This window comes from Globicephala melas, chromosome 1 (assembly GCF_963455315.2).
Source record: "Globicephala melas chromosome 1, mGloMel1.2, whole genome shotgun sequence".
Taxonomy (NCBI): domain Eukaryota; kingdom Metazoa; phylum Chordata; class Mammalia; order Artiodactyla; family Delphinidae; genus Globicephala; species Globicephala melas.
Window position 1 is genome coordinate 21445067 of NC_083314.1, and position 18796 is coordinate 21463862.

Genomic DNA, 18796 nt, shown 5'->3' on the forward strand with positions numbered 1-18796 from the left:
TTCTTTTGCAATTTGTATATCCCTCTTTACGTCACTTCTTTACACATCTTTCTCCCCAGTTACACTGATTTCCTTCAGGGCAGGAGCTGTATTTTAATCATCCTGATTCCGTAGCACCAGTAGAGTACAGAAAAGTTGCTTAAATAAATATAAATATGAAATGTATAAAGTATTATAACAAGCCCAAAGCCATGTGTTACAGATGGTAATGTTATCAGTGGTCAGTATATCAGTTAAGTCACCTGTAGGTCTTTATAGGAATTGCAAAACAAGCAGTCACTTTGCTCCCTGTTTAGCTGTTTTCTTTAAAAAAAATAAATAAATCTAAAGTGCTAATGAGAGCTCATTATTTTAGGTGATTGATGAGATTTATCGTGTGTTGAGATATGTCAACTCTACCAGAGCCCCTCAGCGAGCTCATGAAGTACTTCAAGAGTTAAGGGATATTTCCTCCATGGCAATGGAATACTTTGATGAAAAGATTGTTCCAATTCTAAAGAGGAAATTACCAGGATCAGATGTATCTGGAAGACTCATGGGCTCTCCTCCAGGTATCTTTTGTTTATAATACGTTCAGTTTATAATAATGTTCATATTATTATAATGTACATAGATTTGTAACTTGCTTTTCCCCCCCACCACTTAACCGTGTATCTTGAACTTTTCTGGGTCTGTAACTGTATCTGCAACATAATTTTTAATGACAGATTGGGCTACAGACCATAATTTATGTAGCTGATCTGCTGCTGTTAGGCACATTTGTTTCCAGATTTTCAGTGTTTGAACTACACTCTGAAGAACAATCTTGCGGCTAAATCTTTGTACATATCCACAACTTTTAACTTGGCTTAAATTTATCAGAGCAAATTGCTGAGTGAAAAGCTATGTATATGTGAATGGTTTTTGATGTTTCTGACTAGTTAGTATTCGTTATCCTATAACAGAATCAAATATACCAGACAAAACCCAAAAAATTCTTCATGGAAATAACCAGTTAATTATTTCAGCCCCTGGAGTATCTGGCTGCTACTTTAGAAGACAGGGTGCATAAGGCTGTTTTGAACATTGTCGGATCCTAGAGATTTGTGTCCTTATCTACTGAAAGAATGAATTGTTCAATATCTTCAACTCTTGCAAATACTTTAAATCTGGGAACAAATTTTTAGTAAAATATTTTGTTCAGATCAGTTAGCTCCCTGGAGTACTCGGTGGGGTAACTGAGTGGCTGTCTGTAATTTAATAATAAAGCTTACAGCATCTCAGCATTAACACATCTGTTATTTATTGAGTACCTGTTATGTGCACAGCACTGTACTGTGTCCTGTGGGGACTAAAATGAAGTATAATACATGGTGTCTTCTCTCAAGAATCTTATTATTTCAGAAGGTAAGACATATCCAGACTCAAATTATCGTAGGCAAGAGAAATAGTTTAAAGGAGTGTCCATTTAAATGTCAAATGAGTAGCAGAGAGAATCTTAAGGAAGATAAAATCATCGTTGGCTGGTCTGATTGAGACTTCACAAGAGGTGAGAATTGATCTGAGCCTTGTTAGTTGGCTAAAGGGAAGCAGAGAGAGAAGGAAGAATGCACCAGCTAAGGAAAATATTCTGAGTATTTAAATGTATAAGGAGAAAATTAGCAAGATGGGTTTTAGGGTGTGGATGGATCCATCTGGTCCTTTTAGAAAAGCTTCAGGAGATAGGGTTTTAAAAAAGTAGGTTATTAGTTTAAAATAGTGATTTTTGTGCCCATGTTACATTCTATTATTACTAAAACAGAATAGTTCCAAAGCCTTCCTACACCATGTCAGAAGTTCTTCCTGATCATCACATGTGATGTAACCCACTTTTTGATGGTGTCCCTGTTGTTTGGCTAATGTTGAAGCCTTTGCATATAACTAAGTGCAGAGAGGATCTGCGAACATGATAGGTCTGTACTTCTAACTCAGATGTTTTATGTTTGCTTGTGTGAAATGATTCTACTCTAATTTTACTATTTATATTTTCTTACTAGGTCCTAAAAATGCTTTATAATATTTTAAATCCAAGTTTATGCCATTAAATGCCCATCTCCATTTGCTTGGATTCCACATATTGCCACATGAACATGAGAATCAGAATTCAAACTCATTTATAGTTAAGACAAGGTGTCTGATTAATCCATTAGATCAAATAGATTGCAAAGAAGAAATTATCAGAAGTGATTTTATAAAGGATATTTCTGTTTTTGAGTAAGTTTAATTAATGAAGTATTACTGGTAGTGAGGCATTTTAAGTGATTGACCATTTTAAACTATTTCTCCACAGTTCCAGGACCTTCTGCAGCCCTGACAACAATGCAACTCTTCTCTAAGCAAAACCCTTCAAGACAAGAGGTTACCAAACTCCAGCAGCAGGTTAAGACAAATGGTGCTGGGGTGACTGTTCTCAGGCGTGAAATTTCTGAGCTTCGCACCAAAGTGCAAGAACAGCAGAAACAGCTTCAAGACCAGGACCAGAAACTGCTAGAGCAGACCCAGATCATAGGTGAACAGAACGCACGGTTGGCAGAGCTGGAACGCAAACTGCGAGAAGTAATGGAAAGTGCAGTAGGAGACTCCTCAGGGTCTGGGCAGAATGAAGAGTCTCCTCGGAAACGCAAAAAGGCCGCAGAAGCCATAGACTCTCTTAGGAAATCTAAACGTCTCCGGAATAGAAAGTAAACCAGAATGTGCTTCTAGCTCCAGAGGAAGCCCTGACTTCGTAGCTTGAGCAGTTCTGCATATCAGGACACTGTGAGCAACATGGTGTCCCTTAGCTCTAGGCTTTCAGAACACAACGTAAACTTGAACTCTCATGGTTGGGACAGTCTTTTCCCGCTTCTCCTCGTTGAACTGATGCGCAGAATCCTTTTATTTTGCAATAGATTTGTACTAACCAGACCTATCCTATCATGTTTTGAGAAGTTAACTTTATTTCTGTGCAGATAATGTTTAAAGCAAGTTTATCTGTTTCTGCATATATGCACATTACATAAGGATCTTAAACCAGTCTTGACAGACTAGAAGTTAAGTTTAATACATAAAATGTCCTGTTCACTTGAAAGAAAAGACCTACTTTTTAAATGGACAGTATCTTGTTTTTAAAAAAAAAGTTGACTTTTTGTTATAAGTGACCTTTGTCTGGAATGTCTGAAAAGTAGTAAATGCTTTTTGGTATTGAAGTAATGGGTAACTAAAACGGACTTCCATAGTATTGGCTGTAGAAGGGGCCTCTACAGTATTGACTATATATTTTTATAAACTACTGGCAAGGGACTTACCCAGTTGTTATATACATGTTTTCGGTTCACTTTTGGGGCCATGTCCTACATTTGCATGGATGGATGCATGCATTGCCTAGTCAACTCACTTAAAAAGCTCTTGCACTGGTATTGATCTTGAACCTCTACACTTCTCCACTTTTTAGAGCAGCGTCTTAGTTCATTTAAGCGCTTAACATCTTCCACCACAACAGCTTGCCTCTGGGGGCGGGGTGGTATTTGTATGTCCATTTGTCCTCCAGTTTTACAAGAATGAGAGAGTATTAGAGCCCATTGCTTTATCTATTCTCTGCAGGGTTCAGGTACACTGGCTAAGGCAGAACCCCAATTCTTTACATTGATGTCAGACTTCTGGCAACTAGTACTCTTCCTTACTCACCGCTGTGTGTGCTCATTGATCAAATGTGGTCATGACCAGTGGTGTGAGTAGGAAACCCAACCTGTGGGATGCAGTTTTGCCATTGAAAGAAAGTTCACTGAAGAAAATTATACTATGAAAAGGCATTTTGATCATTTCATTTCTGGGGAATGACCTGAGGGAAGCTTTTTAATATTAATTTCAAGCTTTCCTTATCCTGCAACTTTAAACAAAAGCTTTAATTTCGTTTGCACTCCTGTTTTGAGCTTGTAACTGGAAAAGCATGTCTTGCACTGTTCAACCTTCTAAGTGGTCACTTTAACAACCTCCAAATTGTGTACAGTGGTTATTTTCCCCACTTGTTTATTTTTGAAACAGTCAACTATTACTGTCCTAGTTTTATTTTAATGTACTAAATTATGTAGTCATTATTTGCCTGTTAAGTTCTTTTAAACAACTGTTGCCTTGGGCTTCAGTTATTTAAGGTAAACTTAGGTGTAGTATAGAATACTATCCCTTTCCAGGTGGGAGTTTGACACCTGTATAAAACCTAAGGTTTTGGTAAGTACCTTAGTTGAATAAAAGCACAAGGTCACTACCTTTTTTTATCTGTCCAACATGACTTGGTTATGCATCCTTGAGATTAACCTCACCAAATGAAACGTTTTCTTATCAATTTTTAACATTGTCCTTACATAATATTGTCCTTAGATTTTGATCAATTCTTTGTCTAACTTTGAAACTCCATTTACAATGTAGTATGTTTTCAATGAAAAACCATAAAATAACATCCAAGTGTTTTCATGGTTTGTTGGGAAGGTAATTTTAAAATAAACAATTTCCAAAAAACATTTGTCAGCCAAGGTCATCCATAAAAGTCCCTGTCTGGAACTCATTTTCTCAGCAGGTCTCATTTGTTTAATCATAGGATTTAGCCATATTGTCACAACTTCGGAGGAGGCCTACTGGAATACTCATGGCCTTTCATAGTCTGCTTTCATGTCAATAGGAAGACTTAAGTAACAGAGTACATGTTTACAGGCTTACAAAGGGATATAACCTCAGATGATCTTTTTAATAGTTGTTAATGAATTATTTAAAGTTCCCTGGGTCTCTTTTTAAACTACATCTGGACACCCTAAATGTCTACAGTCTCAGTTAACATGAGTATTTGGCTTCCATAATAAGCACTCACTATTAAAAGATAGATTTTCTGTTTCAAAATCCAAATTTCTACAGTATACACTTGTAGTCATCTGCCCATAAGGTTAATGAGTTGCACTTGTTAATGCATGAATGTGGCATAACAGTAGGAGATAAAGCACTACAGTTTAAGTCTTAAATCTTAACTAGCTAAAACATGTTAGGATGTTGCCTTGGCCCATTTGATAGCTGTTATACTTGCCTTTGGGTACTATAATGGTATTTAAGTTTCAACAAATCACAAAATATTTCCTTCACCTAAAACTGCCATATGTTACAGGAAAATTGTAAATTAGCCTCCCAAGAGAGAAACCATCCTGCCCTGGGTTATAGGTCGGTAATTTAAATGCTGTATGTTAATACTGTGTTGTCCTAGAACAACATTTTATAAAGTATTCCTGTCATCTTCCTTGGCTGTCTTTCAGAGGAGACTTCTCTAATAAGTTGTCCCACTTACGAATTGATTATGGTGCAATACTACAAACAGGTACCACGTGGAAGGGCCTGTGGAAGAAATGGAGAGGACTGCCTCCTCGCCCCCAACATGATTCTCAGCTTATCTCCCATGTGGACTTGGCTTGGTTTTCACATATTCTGAATTATGTATTATTTTAGAACATGAGGATATAGAACCTGGTTTTTGTTTGTTTGTTTTGAGCTCCTCTTGATGTACAGAGCCTGGAAATAATGGGGCAAACACAAATGTAATCAGAGTAATCATACTGTTTTAAAAACCTGGGGTGCCATCAGGTCTAAAGCCACTGGCTTTGGAAGCAACTTTTTTTTGTAAAACGTGTTTTTGGAGTACTGAACTTTACAGGGGCTTGCCTTAATCTCTATTTAGTAGTTTCAAATGTAGGCGCTATTATTCTACTTGTTAAAGTGTTAAAATATTCTATGTAGCCCCTAAGGTGGGTAGAACAGAGTATAAGTAATGCCTAAATAAATAAGCTAAAAGGTGTCACTACAGCTGGATTTTTGAGCGAAAATGGACATATGAACATAGGCTATGTGTAATAAAAATAATGGCACCTTAAGATTGCACTATTTTATGCATTATTTTATATGCCATTTCATAGCCTGCACTTTAATCTCCAAAGAAACAATGTATGATGTCCCAGTTCCTTATTACTAACAAACTTTTTCCTAAGACAGGGCACTAATTCTATTTTACTATACTGAAGTAGTTTCTTGGAGGTAGATTCCTCTTTTGAGTTCTCTATTTCCTTAGCCATAATATTTTCTAGGATCTAGGAACTCCCTATCTTGTCTATTTCCAACAGTATATAATTTTAATTTAATGTAATGTAAAATCTCATACTTGGTGATCAGCACATTCTTATATCCTGCTCTAGAAAATGAGTACCCATTTTTTAACACTTACCAAACCTTCTAAAAATAATGATATGCTGTAAGTAAGATTTGAAGCCAGGGATAAAGGCATTCTCAAAGGAAATGCCATGTATGATGCAGTCTCTTGGAAATGGCTGTTTCTAGTGTAAAATACAATTTGATGGGCTATTCAATGATTTGACTTGGGATCGGAATTCCTTTAACTAGTCCTCAAAAAGTTAATGAGTAAAGAACTACTTTAAAATAACAAACTTCTATAGCCTGCCATCTGAGGTGAATTATTTTCAAGAATTCCTATATAATCTACAAAATGAAATTAGCAATTAGTTGACTGCTGCCTACCATGATTTTATTTTTAATAGCAATACATTTATATTTGTGGTAAACACTATAGGCTTAGGTAATGGCCTTTTCCAGCTTCCTAAGAATCTTTGTTAAATTTCTGAAATTGAAACATTAAATTGAAATTTTTCCTGTTGTGTCTGAAGAGAACCATGGGATTTAGAAGCATATTGGTAATCTATTAGGTCCATTGCCAAAGTATACATCAAAGCTATACCAAAAGTTTAGACGTGTTTAAAATTACTTTATGTGGTACCATGTCTGTTTACTTACGGTCATGAGCAACAATAAATTACAATAGTTTACCTTCTGGAATTTTAATTGTTATAACCTAATTCAATTACTGGAAAGTGAAAAACACCTCCCGGGCACACGACAGGGTACGTAAATAAATGTGTTTTTACCAGTGTTACTTGTTTTCTTTGTATTTCATGCACAAAGATTATGGAGCTCTTCGTCTAACAAATGCCATGCTAATAGCTACCACCTCTTAAAGCAGTATATTGTTTTAGTTTAATCCTCATAGCCACTTTATAAAGTAGGTTTTACTCTCTATAAGGAAGTTAAACTCAGGTTAAGCAACATATCCAGAATGTTATACAAGGAAGTGCCTAAGTGAGATTTGAACCCAGACCTACCTGCCTCCAAAGCTTATGTATTTCTGCTACACTCTACTACATTCTAAAACAGCTGGGACCTATGAGACTCTAGATTACATTAATTCTTTAAACTCAATAAATATACAGAAGAACATTTCATACATCTACCAGAAGCAGTCTATGCCAAACATCACTAATGTTAAGAGTAACATACAGAGCTTAAAATCATGAAGACAAGGCTTGAAGGAGGCAACTTTTGTCCTAAAGTTCTTTGACAATGGATTTACACTAGGCATACAGGTAAAAGAAAATATTTTTAAGGCTTCTAAGAACGTGTAGTCTTAAATAGGCAGTCCTGGCAAGAGATGTAGCTGGAGGCCACTAGCGCATGTCCGTAGTTGCCTTACTATAATGTTGGCTACCAGTCAATACAAAAGTAGTGACCACCAATTCTCTTGTCCTGCCGGGGAAGAATACTCGTTCTCTTCTAGTTCTCTTTTCAAAATTCCTTCCAGCTCCAAGACTATTCAAAATTTCAATGCAATAAAATCATACAAATCAATTTCATCTCTGTTTCATAAAGATGTAACTGATAGGGAATTACTGGAAATGAAATTTTCTGAGGAAGAACACACTCTTCTTTGATAAATACTTTACCCACTCACTTTGTTTCCAACTTAGAAAAGAGATCACAGATGAATTTATGCTGAAAGATGAGGGTGACAGCCGTGGTATCAGTTACCCCAACACCATCACTGCATTCTAGTCATCAAGATACCACAGAAACATAGGGACTTCCCTGGTGGCTCAGTGGTTAAGAATCCGCTTGCCAATGCAGGGGACACGGGTTCGATCCCTGGTCCGGGAAGATGCCACATGTTGCGGAGCAACTAAGCCCGTGTGCCACAACTACTGAGCCTGGGCTCTAGAGCCCGCGAGCCACAACTACTGAAGCCCGGGCCCCATGCTCCACAACAAGAGAATCCACCGCAATGAGAAGCCCACGCTCCGTAACAAAGAGTAGCCCCTGCTCGCCACAACTAGAGAAAGCCCGCACACAGCAACGAAGACCCAACGCAGCCAAAAATAAATAAATATTTTTTAAAATTAAAAAAAAAAGATATCACAGAAACCTAGAAAAATAAAAACAGCTGCTGTACCTCCCAGTCTTCAGAGGGTACATCAGGGTGGAGATCTTTATCCCTATCTCCTTCAGGTAGTTCAGTTGCTATGCAAAAAACACATTGTTGGGAAACCAAGAATCTTTACCAATACTGTTGCTTTAAAAATAAAAGGATATCTCTTTATTTATGAACTCCTCATGTTAATTCCTGAAACAATTCTTACAGGCTCCATTAAAGATCATTTTTCTCATCCAGAAAATGTGTTTCAACTTGCTTATATTCCTCAGGTTTTGGTGAGTCATTTCCTGAAAGCAAAATTATAGGAAATCGTGAGGAGAAAAACACAGTGGCGGATGTTTGAGCACAAAGTACAAATTATGACTGGAAAGGAAATACAAATCAAGGATGAAATTCCCAAAATTCATTAAATTTTGTTCATAGAAATACATTCAACCAAAGAGCTTTCTCAACTTTTATGTTTTCTTTAAATTTTTTTCCCCTGGGATCTTTAGATTGAACAAAAGTCAGTTTCTACCTAGAATCTGAAGCAGCAATGTAAATAATTGGCTCCGGGAATGCAAAACCTATGGCGTGCTTTCTCTCTTAGGACACAGGGAAAACCCCTGTCTTCTCAGGGCTAAGCAGAAGATGGGGAGGGGGAAGCAGAAGCAGGGGACCTAAAATGCTTGTTCTTCCTTCGAAGGGTTGCAGCAAACTTACAAGAAAGTGCCTTAGCTCTCTAGATAACCAGTTTCTATAACCCTAGGTGCTGCCATAGTAGCTGCTTTCCATTCCCAAAGCAAAGGCAGCTTGTGCCTTCCTTGTAAGAGGACAATAAAGGAATGAATGTCAAGGGGTTAACAGTGCTCAGCACATAGTAAGCAGGTAATAAGTAATCAACTGTGGTAAATATATATAGGGAGATAGATATGACTAAGGAAATAGAGATACAGAAGATATATTGCATTGGCTGCATGTATTTCCTTCAATCCTTGCTTTAAGCATATTTAAATTTTTTTTTTTTTAAGCACGGAAAACAATTAGCTATTACAGGCTTTCTAGCCTCCTGGGGAAATTTATTTTCAATATTTTAAAACTTTTATTTTCAATATTTTTAATATTTCACAGGACTTTTTACACTGCCCGGCAGTGCTTCCTTGAGAGCCACAGGAGAGAAACCACTTTTTTTTTTTAATATTTATTTATTTACTTTTATTTTTGGCTGCGTCAAGTCTTAGTTGCAGCACGCAGGATCTTTTGTTGCAGTGCACAGACTCTTTGTTGTGGCACGTGGGCTTCTCTCTAGTTGTGGCGCACAGGCTTCAGAGGGTGCAGGCTCAGGAGTTGCAGCACATGGGCTCTCCAGTTGTGGCACGCGGGCTTAGATGCCCCATGGCATGTGGGATCTTAGTTCCCCGTCAAGGGATCAAACTCCGCATTGGAAGGCGGATTCTTAACCACCAGACCACCAGGGAAGTCCCAAGAAACCAGTCTTGAAATGCTCATCCTTCTCCACCTTGGGCTGAGGACTCTGATAAGGAAGCAGGACCTCGACCTGAACCTGGTAGAATAAAGAGAGGAGCCTCTTCAGAACTCCACTCCCTTCACCTTAAGACACAACCAAGTAAGAGTCAAGCATATGTGCAATGGAACCAGAATTGAGTGCCTACTCCCAGCTCTACCAATTATGAGCTATGTAATACCAGCTTGGGTGGTTAATACTTTGAGGCTCAGTTTCATCATCTGTAGAATACTTCCTACCTCAGAGAGTTGATACAAAAGCCCAAAGGATTCAGGGAGGGTGGTGGAGTAGGAAGAACCAGGAATCTGTCTCCCCACTTAGACAACAATTACGCTGGCAGGATCTGTCTGATGTAATTATTCTGGAACTCTGGGGTCTATTGAAGACTTGCACTTCCAAGGAAAGACTTGTGGTTAATTTGGGTCAACTTCAGGTCTTAGCACAGGAGCAACCAGCCACCCATCCCCAACCCATGATGGGCTAAAAGGACCCTGTCCCCCAAATATTTGGGATCTGTGTTCTGATCACTGATCACTGCTTCTGATCACAGAGGTGCAGACAAAGATTGCAGGAAGCCACTGCTGTAGCTCCCTCCATTGGTGCAAACCTCTCTCCCACCAGCTCTCCCACCGCCTCCTAGGAGATTTAAAGAGCCAGCACCCTTTCCACCACCACCCCTTCATCTTTCTCTTTCTTAATGTCTGGGAGTCAGACATTAAAGACGAAGACATTCAACAACCACTTTATGTACTGGGAAAATTAGAAAGTGACCAGGTATGCGGAAGGAAAGTCTCAAATAAAGACCTGAGAGGACATTAAGTTTACACCTCAGGCAGACCCTCAGCACAGAGACAGCCTACAACAATCAAAATAAATAAATATACAAAAACAATTACCAAAATCCAGCAAATCCTGGGCATGCAGGAGAACATGATTCCCAGAGTTACCACATTAGTAGATTCAAATATCTAGTTTTCAATAACAACAACAACAAAATCACAAGGCATACAAAGAAACAGAAAAGGATGGCCCATTAAAGGGGAAAATATAAATCAACAGAAACTGTCCCTTAAAAAGGACTAATGGCAGATATACTAGACAGATTTTAAGATAACTTTTTAAAAGATGCTCAAAGAACTAAAGGGAGATATGGAGAAAGTGAAGAAAATGATGTATGAACAAAATGGAAATATCAATAAAGAGACAGAAAACCTAAAAAGAAAAAGAAATTTTGGACCTGAAGAGTAAATAACTAAATGAAAAAATTTACTAGAAGGCAGATTTGAGCAGGCAGAAGAAAGAATTAGGAAACAGAAATAGGACAAGGAAATTAAGTCTGAGGAACAGAAAGAAAAAGATTGAAGAAATGAACAGAAACTAAAGGATCTGTGGGACACCAACAATAGGCCAAAAAACACATTGTGGGAGTCCCAGAAGGAGAAGAGAGAAAAGAGCAAAGAGAATATTTGAAGAAATTATGGTTGCAAACTTCATACATTTTATGAAAGACGTGAATATAAACATCCAAGAAGCTCAATAAACTCCAAGTAAGATGTACTTAAATAGACCCACGCTGAGACACATATAATCAAACTTTCAAAAACCAAACACAAAGAGAGAATGTTGAAATCATACAAGGGAGAAGTAAATCATTACATACATATCCTCAATAAGATTATAAGCAGATTTCTCATCAGAAACTTTGGAGGCCAGAAGGCAGTGGGTCAATGTATTCAAAGTGCTAAGAGAAAACACTGTCAACCAAGAATCCTGTATCTGGCAAAACTGTCCTTCAAAAGTGAGAGAGAAATTAAGACACTACCAGATTAAAAAAAAAAAAAAAAAGAAAAGCTGAGGGGTTCTGTTTCCACTAGATCTGCCCTGCAAGAAATGCTCAAGGGAGTCTTGCAAGATTAAATGAAAGGACACTAGACATTAACTCTAAGCTATATGCAGAAATAAATATCTCGATAAAATTAAATACATCTGCAATTATAAAAGCTAGTGCTACTGTAACACTGATTTGTAAGTGCACAGTTTTCCACATAAGTGACAAGATTAATACATTAAGAAAAAAATCACTAGTCTATCACAGACTTTGAAAACAAACTTATGGTTACCAAAGGGGAAAGGTGGTGGGGGGGGATAAATTAAGAGTTAAGGATTAATGTATACACACTACCATATATAAAATAATCAACAAGGACCTACCATACAGCACAGGGAACTCTACTCAATATTTTGTAATAACCTATATGGGAAAGATTCTGGAAAAGAATGGATATATGTATGTGTATAACCAAATCACTTTGCTGTACACTTGAAACTACCATGACATTGTAAATCAATCATACCCCAATATAAAATAAAAATTAAATTTAAAAAATCACTAGTTTAAAAGCTAGTATTATTGTAAGTTTGGTTTATAATTCAAAATCTTGTTTTCCACATAATTTAAGAAACTAATGCATTTAAAAAAATTATTAGTTTATGTTTGGGGGCACACACTGTAAATATAAAGAGGCAATTCTGTGACATCAACAATTGACAGGTGAAGGGATGGAGCTGTGAAGGAGCAGAAATTTTGTATGTTATTGAAGTTAGGCAGGCATAAATTCAACTTAGAGTGTTATAAATTTAGGATGTTAAATTTAATCATGGTAAACACCAAAAAAACCCTACAGAATATACACAAAAGTAAATGAGAAAGGAATTAAACATTTCACTACAAAAAAACTGACTAAACACAAAAGAAAAAGTGTGAGGAAAACAGGTAGAAAAATGACAAAAGTAAATCCCTCCTTATCTGTAATTATTTTACATGTAAATGGGTTAAACTCTGTAATCAAAAGACAGAGATTTGAAGAATGGATTAAAACACATGATCCAACTATCTACTGTCTATAAGACATTTCTGATGCAAAGACACAAATAGGTTGAAATTCAAAGGGTGCAAGAGTATATTCCATGCAAATAGTAACCAAAAGAGAGCAGGGGTGGCTATTCTAATATCAGACAAAATAGCCTTAAAATCAAAAAAGTTTACAATAGATAAAGGACATTATAAATTAGCAAAGGTTTCAATACAGTAAGAAGGTATAACAATTATAAACATTTACACACCTAGTGACAGACCCTTAAAATATATGAAGCAAAAACTGAGATAATTGAAAGGAGAAACAGATATGTGAAAATTAATAAAGGGAAACCTTATTTTAAATGGAGTCAGGAAGCCCTGAAGGGAAGCTCTCATGAACATACCATTTGTCACAGCTTACTTTACACTCTTGGACAGGAAGAAGTTTACTACGACATCAGAAGGAAGATTTTCTCCTTGCTCAGCAACAACTCTGCCAATGAGAAACCACCACTCCCTGAAATTTCCTGCAGTGGACTTTTGTTCAAAACAACCCTCCCATGGGGACTTCCCTGGCAGTCCAGTGGTTAAGACTCCACCCTTCCACTGCAGGGGGCACAAGTTCAATCCCTGATCAGGGAACTAAGATCCCCACATGCCACGTGGCGTGCCCAGAAAAATAAAATTAAAAATAAAAAGTAAAACCCTCCCAACTCCCCGCTTTCCTCGGCTTCTCTTCTTTGTTCTCTGGTTGCCTATGGTTCACCATAGTTTGCATGTCCCCAGTTGCAATCCCTCTGCTATTCCTGAATAAACTTGATTCTACTGGCTAAAAAGCTTGCCTTTTTGTTTTAAAGGTTGACAAATTGTTCCACAGGAATAGTTGGAGACAACAATACTGCACTTACAATAGTGGATAGAACAGCCAGACAGAAGGTAAGCAAAGAAATAGAGGACTTAAACAACACAAAAGACCAACTGGATCTAACAGACTTATACAAAACACTCTATCCACCAATAACAGAATACACATTCTGCTCAATACACATCATTCTCAAGTCTTTTCCAGGACAGACCATATTTGAGGCCACAAATTAAGTCTCAAAAGATTTTAAAAAATAGATTACACAAAGTATTTTCTTCCACCACAATAGGATGAAGTTAAAAATCAATAACAGAAGGAAAGTAGAAAATTCAAAAATTATGGAAATTAAACAACATACTCTAAAACAACCAATGGATTAAAGAAGAAATCACAAGAGAAATTAGAAAATACTTAGAGACTAATAAAAATGAAAACAAAACATACCAAAACTATGGGAAACAATGAAAGTGGTACTAAGGGGGAAATTTATAGCTTGCATTAAAAATCAAGAAAGATCTCAAATCAACAACTTAACTTTACAATTTAAGGAATTAGAAAAAGAAGAATTAAACCCAAATCTACCAGAAGGAAGGAAATAAAGATTAGAGATAAATGAAATAGAGAGTAGAAAAACAATAGAGAAAATCAATGAAAAAAAAAGTTGGGGGCTTCCCTGGTGGTGCAGTGGTTGAGAGTCCACCTGCCGATGCAGGGGACACAGGTTCGTGCCCCGGTCCGGGAAGATCCCACGTGCCGCGGAGTGGCTGGGCCCATGAGCCATGGCCGCTGAGCCTGTGCATCTGGAGCCTGTGCTCCACAATGGGAGAGGCCACAACAGTGAGAGGCCCGCGTACCACAAAAAAAAAAAAAAAGTTGGTACTTCAAAAAGGTCAGTAATATTTAAAAACATTTAGTCAGAGAGATGAAGGAAAAAAGAGAGAAGAATTAAATTACTAAATCAGAAATGAAAGTAGAGACATTACTACAAATCTACAGAAATAAAGAGGATTATTTATAAGAGAGTACTATGAGCAATCATGTGCCAACAAATTGGATAACTTAGATGAAACAAACAAATTCCTAGAAACACAAAAGTTACCAAGACTAAATCACACACAAAAAACTAGAAAATGTGAATAGACCTATAACTAGTAAGGAGATTGAATTAGCAATTAAAAATCTCCCAAAAAGAAAGGCCCTAGGTGTAATAGCTTCACCAGTGAATTATACCAACATTTAAAGAAGAGCTATTACCAATTCTTGTCAAACTTTTAAAAAAAATTGAAGAGGAGGGAGCACTCCTCATTTCATTCTATGAGGCCAGAATTACCCTGATACCAAAGCCAGTTAAAGACTTAAGAAGAAAAGAAAACTACAGCCCAATATTCCTTATAAACATTGATGCAAAAATCCTCAACAAAATACTAGCAAACTGAATTCAGCAGCATATTAAATGCTTATACACCATGACCAAGTGGGATTTATTCCTGGAATGCAAGGATGGTTCAATAATACACCACATTAACAGAATGAAGGGGAAAGTAACACATAATAATCTCACCTGACACAGAAAAAGCATTTGACAAAATTCAACACCCTTTCATGATAAAACACTCAACAAACTCGAAATAGAAGGAAACTACCTCATCATAATAAAAGTCACATACCAAAAATTCACAGCAAACATCATATTCAATGGTGAAAGAACGAAAACTTTCCATCTAAGATCAGGAACAAGGCAAGGAACAAGAATTTCACCACTTCTACTCAACATAGTGCTGGAGGTCCTAGCTGGAGAAATTAGGCTAGAAAAAAGAAATAAAAGGCATCAAAATTGGAAAGGTAAAAGGAAAATTATCTCTGTTCATGTATGATATGATCTTACATATAGGAAACCATAAGATCACACACACACACACACACACACAAACTGTTAGAACTAATAAACAAATTTAGCAAAGTAGCAGGATTCAAAGTCAACACATAAAAATCAGTTGCATTTCTATACACTAACAATGAACTATCTGAAAAGGAAATTAAGAAAACAATTCCACTTATAATAGTGACAAAGTGAATAAAATACTTAGGGATTAACTTAATTAACCAAGGAGGTGAAAGACTTGTACAGTGAAAACTACAAAATACTGATGAAAAATGTAAAGAAGATGTAAATATTGGAACTCATTCTGAGTTCACGGGCTGGAAGACTTCACAGTGTTACCATGTCAATACTACCAAAAGCGATCTACATATTTAATGCAACCCCTATCAAAATTCCAATGACATTTTTTGCAAAAATAGAAAAACCCATCCTAAAATTCACATGGATTTTCAAGAGACCCCAAATAGCTAAAAACAATCTTGAAAAAGAAGAACAAAGCTGGAGGACTCACACTTCTGATTTCAAATCTTACTACAAAGTTAGAGTAATCAAAACAGTGTGGTACTGGCATAAAGACAGACATATAGATAATGGAATGGAACAGAGAATCCAAAAATAAACACTTGCATATAAAATCAATGATTTTTGACAAAAGTGCAAAAACCATTCAAGGGCTTTTCAACAAATGATGCTAGGAAAGCTGTATATCCACATGCAAAAGAACAAAATTGGATTCTTCCCTAATACCATATACAAAAAGTCACTCAAAATGAATCCATGACCTTAATGTCAGACCTGAAACTCTTAGAAGAAATTGAGACAAAACTTCATGACATTGGACTTGGCAATGATTTCTTGGATGTGACACCAAAGGCACAGGTCATAAAAGAAAAAGTGGATAAATGGGACTTCATGAAAATTTTTAAATTTTGTGGATCAAAAGACACTATCAACAGAGTATAATGGCAACCCACAGAATGGAAGAAAATATTTGCAAATCATGTATCTGATAAAGTGTTAATATCCAGAACATATAAAGAATTCCTAAAAATCAAACAAACCAAAAAAAAAATGAACTACCCTATTCAAAAATGGACAAAGGACTTGAATAGACATTTCTCCAAAGAAGATGAATAAATGGCCAAGAAGCACATGAAATGATGCTCAACATCACTAATCATTAGAGAAATGCAGATCAAAGCTACAATGAGACACCACCTCACCACACACCTCACATTAGGACGGCTAGTATATAATTTTTAAAACATTTCTAATACAGAAAACAGCAAGTATTGACAAGGATGTGGAGAAACTGAAACTGTGCATTGTTGGTGGGAATGTAAAATGGTACAGCTGCTGTAGAGAACAATATGGTGGTTCCCCAAAAAGTTAAAAGTAGAATTACCATTTGATTCAGCAATTCCACTTCCAGGTGAATACCCAATAGAAATGAAAGCAAGGTCTCAAAGAGATATTTGCATACCTCTGTTCATAGCAGCAGTATACATAATAGCTAAAATGTGGAAGCAACCCAAGTGTCCACTGATGGATGAATGCATAAGCAAAGTGTGTTATATACATATAATGGAATATTATTAGCCTTAAAAAGGAAGGACATTCTGACACATGCTACAACGTGGATGACCTTTGGGCACATGATGCTAAGTGAAATAAGCTAGTCATAAAAAAACCAAAAACTGTATGATTCCACTTTGTTGAGGTACTTAAAATAGTCAAAGTTATAGAGACAAAAAGTGGAATGGTAGTTGTGAGGGGATGGGGAAGAGGGAACTTGAAGCTATGGTTTAACAGGTACAGAGTTTCTGGTTTACAAGTTGTAAATGGATCTGAAGGTAGATGATGGTGATGGTTGTACAACACTATTTATGTATTTAATAACACTGAATTGTACAGTTGAAAATGTTAAGATGGTACATTTCATGTTATGTGTGTTTTACCACAATTAAAAAATTGAAAAAAATATTCTTTATATACAAATATGGAAAGATCTACAAGACTGATTGTTAAGGAAAAAACAATGTGCTGACAAGTATTATAGTGTAACAACTTTTGTGTAAAAAATAAAAAAGGAGGAAATAACATACTGCGATCTAATTTCATGTATATGCATAAAGAAACTCTAAAGAAATAGCGAAGGAGTTAACAGGGGTTACATATTGGCATTGAGCAACTTTGCAATGGGGAACAGGAATCCACGCGAGAGTATCCCTAGATACTTGTTTGTATATTTTTCTATTTTTGAACCATGGAAATGTATCACCAATTCAAAAATTAAATTAACAAAACTTTAAATCTTATAAGCTATGTTTCTTTTTTTGAAAATAGTATACCTATGCTATAACTGAATTTTGGAACATATGACATCAATGATGATGAAAGGGAAGTAGGTAGAGGGAAAATAAAGCACTTTAAAGAACTGATGATTGTCTGCCTGCCAATGCAGAGGACACGGGTTTGTGCCCTGGTCCAGGAGGATCCCACATGCCGCGGAGCGGCTGGGCCCGTGAGCCATGGCCGCTGAGCCTGCGCGTCCGGAGCCTGTGCCCCGCAACGGGAGAGGCCACAACAGTGAGAGGCCCGCATACCGCAAAAAAAAAAAAAAAAAAAAAAAAAAAAAGAACTGATGATTGCATTAGCCATCATTTTTAAAATTAACTTTATAGAGGAATACATTAAATGCAATGAAATGTATCCATTTTAAGTGTACAGTTCTTTAAGTTTTGACAAATGTATATACTCATGTAACCACCACCACAACTGAGATATAGAACTTTTCACCACAGCAAAATGTTTGCTTTGATCCTTCCTAGTTGATTCCCATCCCAACACCAGCCCCAGACAACCACTGATCTTATTTGTCTTTTCCAGAGTTTCATATAAAAAGAATCATATATGAGATAGTCTTTTGAGTGAGGTTTCCTTCACACAACATATATTTCTGAGATCTGTGCATGTCAATGCATGTGTCAGTAATTTGTTCCTTTTTATTGCTAAGTAGTATTCTACCTTATAAATATACCAGACTTGTTTATTCTGTCACCTAGTGACAGATATGTAGATTGTTTCTAGTTTTGAGCTATTATAAATAAATCTGCTATGAACAGTCACAGCTAGTATACGTAAATCTGCTATGAACAGTCACGGACAAGTCTTTGCATTAACATGTTTACATTTCTCTAGGGGAAATACCTAGGAGTGGAATGTCTGAGTCATATGGCAAGTGTATGTTTAACTTTATAAGAAGTGCCAAAATGTATCATTTTACATTCTCATCAGGAGTGTATGATCATTCCAGTTTTTGTTTTGTTTTGTTTTGTTTTGTTTTTTGAGGTACGCGGGCCTCTCACTGTTGTGGCCTCTCCCATTGC

At 36.6% G+C, this 18796-nt stretch overlaps 1 protein-coding gene and 1 long non-coding RNA gene across 2 annotated transcripts in view; one reads left to right on the forward strand and one right to left on the reverse strand.

Moving 5' to 3' along the window:
- FBXO28 (F-box protein 28) overlaps positions 1-6966 on the forward strand; it is a 30881-nt gene extending 23915 nt beyond the window's left edge. The window contains exons 4-5 of the mRNA XM_030868394.2: positions 356-551; positions 2309-6966. Of these exons, the coding sequence (XP_030724254.1) occupies positions 356-551; positions 2309-2703 (591 nt within the window). The 3' untranslated portion in view covers positions 2704-6966. The remainder of the gene's footprint in view (positions 1-355; positions 552-2308) is intronic.
- Positions 6967-8472: 1506 nt separating this feature from the next.
- The window catches only part of LOC115859443 (uncharacterized), a 37734-nt gene continuing 27410 nt past the window's right edge, over positions 8473-18796 (reverse strand). The window contains exon 3 of the long non-coding RNA XR_009564290.2: positions 8473-8586. This is a non-coding gene — a long non-coding RNA (uncharacterized lncRNA). The remainder of the gene's footprint in view (positions 8587-18796) is intronic.